A 3757-nucleotide genomic window follows, 5' to 3' on the forward strand; every position below is an offset into this window, starting at 1 on the left:
CCTGGCATTTTCCTTCTGAAAAATCAATAATTGAAAACCCTATGGTTTTTGTTTATGGAGCACAGCTCTACTCTGACATACATGGAGGTTGCCTTTAGCCAGAGTCAACTCAACAGCAACTGGTTACTGGTTGGCCTACACAGCAAATCCTCCCAACATACCAAGCAGATCGTTTTGGGGCAGCCACTTGACAAGAATTGTATTCTTCGCAAGATTAGACGGTGGACTTCCGGTGTACCGCCACAGGACCTTGCAGAGACCAGAAAAGAAAGAGATTTTAAAGAAAGAACATGATATAGAAAGTGGGATGCTCTGAACAAAGACAGCCTTTGCAGGTGTGGGAGGTGTTGTGAATAGGGTGCTTCTGGGGCTGGTAACGGGTTCTGTTTCTTGTTCTAGGGCTTGGCTACATGGGTGAGTTTGCTTTGTGGGAACTCATCAAGCTGCGTACTTATGATTTTTGCACTTTTCTGCACTTTAAGGAAAAGTTTATTTAAGAAAATGAGTGAGCATGGAACTATAAAACAGAAATATAGGAAATAAGTCCAGTCTCCTGACCAACAGCTTTTTGGAGAAATATCCCTATTTAGAGAGGCATGGCCAAGATGGCAGAGTAGTCTGATGTGTCCTCTTACAACAAAGACCTGAAAAAACAAGTGAATTGATTATATATGAAAATCTAGGAGTCCTGAACATCTAAGACAAAGTTGAGGAGTCAGATTGAGCAGCGGGGGGACGGAGAGACAGTTCAGAAGCAGAGAGAGTTTGCCAGACCTGACCTGACTGGCACCCTGCAGCCTCAATCAGCCAGCAAGTGTGGGCTGAGGACATGTTTTCCACACTGGGAGAAACCGAGTGTCAGAGAGTCTGCTCAAGCCTCCGGAAGCCAGGGAGAAGCAGCTCTGAATTGGCAAAAGATAAGTGCAAGAGTCTAATCTACTGCACGGGCTCAAGAAAAACACCTTTCTCCTCTGGGAAGTACCTCTCTCTCATTTACCTGTCTCCTCCCTGCTCTGCTCTGGTTCTGGCCAGGCTTCAGGGATTGCTGCACCTCTGGGTCAGAAGTGGAACCCATCAAAAGTCCAAGTCATTTTCCCGGCTTTGGAGAGGGAACAAATTAACAAACAGGAAAAAGTAATCTGCCAACTCCCCTAAGCTGGGTACTCAGGACAGGCACAGCCCTTTGCCTAAGCACTTGCATGAGGAGTCCATGGACTTTGAATGCCTTTCACCCCTGCCTAGACCCATGTGGGCCCATTTCAACAGCATAGGCCTTCATTAGCACAGTGCAACAGGGTATACACCTGAAGCATATTTTCAACTGCAACAGCTAAGGGGGAGTGACAGATTTGTGACACTTGTCACTACCCTGCCCATTAAGCAGAATCCTCATCTACCCACATCAGGGGTCTGGGGAACGGTGGCTTCACCCACTCCACCTAGCCATCTGTGACAGGGGCCCAAGAATAAGTGGTGCCTCCCAGTCCTTATAGCCAACAGCACCGATGTCCAAAGTCTAGCTGCAAAACTTTCTCCTTACACACTCTAGGGAACAGGAACACACCTTTCACCCAGGCACTAAGAGGCAGCTGTCAGCCCTCTACCTTGCTCAGCACATAACCTCCTACTGCAGCCAGATACCTGTGCCTGATCCAGTTACCACTAGGTAGTCCTGCCTGTCTGGAACTGTAGGTGAGAGCCTGCACCACACACTTGGTGACCAATGACCTGAACACCTGAGCTGAATCCGCACAAGAAAAGTAAATGGACTCCTGGGATCGCATACCTAGTAACAGCTGTAACCACCTGGTGGCAGGATGAGAGATCTTCAAAGACACCAAAAATCAAACTAGCTCACATGACCAGCCTATTTGGGCATAAAAAAAAAAAAAAAAAAAAAAAAGCTAGGACACAGTAAGCAAACAAAATAAATGAATATAATAACTTACTGGTGACTCAGAGACAAGAGTCAATATCAAATCACATAAAGAGGCAGACCATGATGGCTTCAGCAAGTGACCAAAACAAAGAACAAAGAAACCTCCAGGTGGAAGATAAGATCTTGGAATTACCAGGTAGAATTCAAAAGATTAATATACAGAGCTCTTCAAGTGATCAGGAAGGAGATCAGGGAAAATGCAGACCAAGCCAAGGGACACACAGACAAAGCAACAGAGGGACTTAAGAAGGTTATATAAGAGCGTAATGACAAATTTAACAGGCTGCAAGAGTCCATAGAGAGACAGCAAACAGAAATCCAAAAGATAAACAATAAAATTTCAGAATTAGACAACTCCGTAGAAAGTCATAGGAGCAGAATTAAGGCTATGGAAGTCAGAATTAGTGAGATTGAAGATAAAGCACTTGACACCAATTTATTTGAGAACAAATCAGGTAAAAGAATATAAATTAAAAAAAAAATGAAGAAACCTTAAGAATTATGTGGGACTCTATCAATAGAAATAATATATGAGTGATTAGAGTACTAGAATAGGGGGTGGGGAGGCACAGGGGATAACAGAAAATACAGAGAGAATTGCTGAAGATTTGTTGGCAGAAAACTTCTCTGATATCTTGAAAGATGAGAAGATACCTATCCAAGAAGCTCACTGAATCTCACACAGGGTGGATCCCAAAAGAAAGTCACCAAGGCATATTATAATCAAACTTACCAAACCAAAGATAAAAAGAATTTTAAGAGCTGCCAGGGATAAACGAAAAGTCACCTACAAAGGAGAGTCAATAAGACTAAGCATGCAGGCAAGAAAGCAGTGGAATGAGATACATAAAGGCTTGAAGGAAAAAAATTGCCAGCCAAGAATTACATATCCAGGGAACTGTCTCTCAAATATGATGGTGAAATTAGGGCATTTCCAGACAAACAGAAGTGAAGGGAATTTGTAAAAACCAAACCAAAATTACAAGAAATACTAAAAGGAGCCCTCTGGTTTAGAAAATCAATAATATCAGATAACAACCCAAGACTAGAACACAGGACACACCAACCAGATATCAACCCAGATAGGGAAGTCACAAAACTAAAACACTGAAAATAGGGAAACAGAGATGTCAATATGTAAAAGATCTCAACATTAAAACAAAAAAAAGAGGGATTAAATAAGGTAGTCACAGAACTTTCAGAGGAAGTCAAGGTGACATCAAGAAATAAAAGACAGATTTAAACTTAGAAAAATAGAGGTAAATATTAAGGTAACCACAAAGTAAACTAACAATCCTACACATCAAAATAAAAAGGAAGAAAAACATGAAGACTCAGGAAATACAAAATCAACAACAATGAAAATACATAGAGATATTCGTATTTCAAATGTAGAAACAATATTCCTTATTATTTTATTTTTTAAGTAAATTCTCCTTAATACATGTTTTAGTCTCTCAGAGGGAGTGAGACTTCTGAGGGAAGTAGACCATCGTCTAACAGAGCAGTTGAGACTTAAGTTATGAAAAATAACCTTTGGATTAATAGTTGGGAAGTGGCAAGGAAACTCAAATCTAAAAATCCAACTAATAGCATTAATTTAGATACTGGAAGTCAGGGGTTAGAACTCTTGTGAAGACAAACATAAAAAAAAATCTTACCGTCTGAGGTATTTTTCCCAAAGCATCAGCAATTTCCATTGCCTTCTTCTCTGGAATCTCTGAGACCATTGATCCCAAAGAGAAAACCACAATTCCGTGCTCTCCTGAGGCATTCACGTAGGCTTCAAATTCCTAGAATCAGAAGAGAAATTTCCAT

General features: G+C 41.3%; 1 protein-coding gene across 1 annotated transcript in view; it reads right to left on the reverse strand.

Moving 5' to 3' along the window:
* The window catches only part of LOC100658045 (UDP-glucuronosyltransferase 1-6), a 139367-nt gene that overhangs the window by 10726 nt on the left and 124884 nt on the right, over window positions 1-3757 (reverse strand). The window contains 2 exon segments of the mRNA XM_023557734.2: window positions 162-249; window positions 3601-3732. Of these exon segments, the coding sequence (XP_023413502.1) occupies window positions 162-249; window positions 3601-3732 (220 nt within the window).

This window comes from Loxodonta africana, chromosome 6 (genome assembly GCF_030014295.1).
Source record: "Loxodonta africana isolate mLoxAfr1 chromosome 6, mLoxAfr1.hap2, whole genome shotgun sequence".
NCBI classification, from domain to species: domain Eukaryota; kingdom Metazoa; phylum Chordata; class Mammalia; order Proboscidea; family Elephantidae; genus Loxodonta; species Loxodonta africana.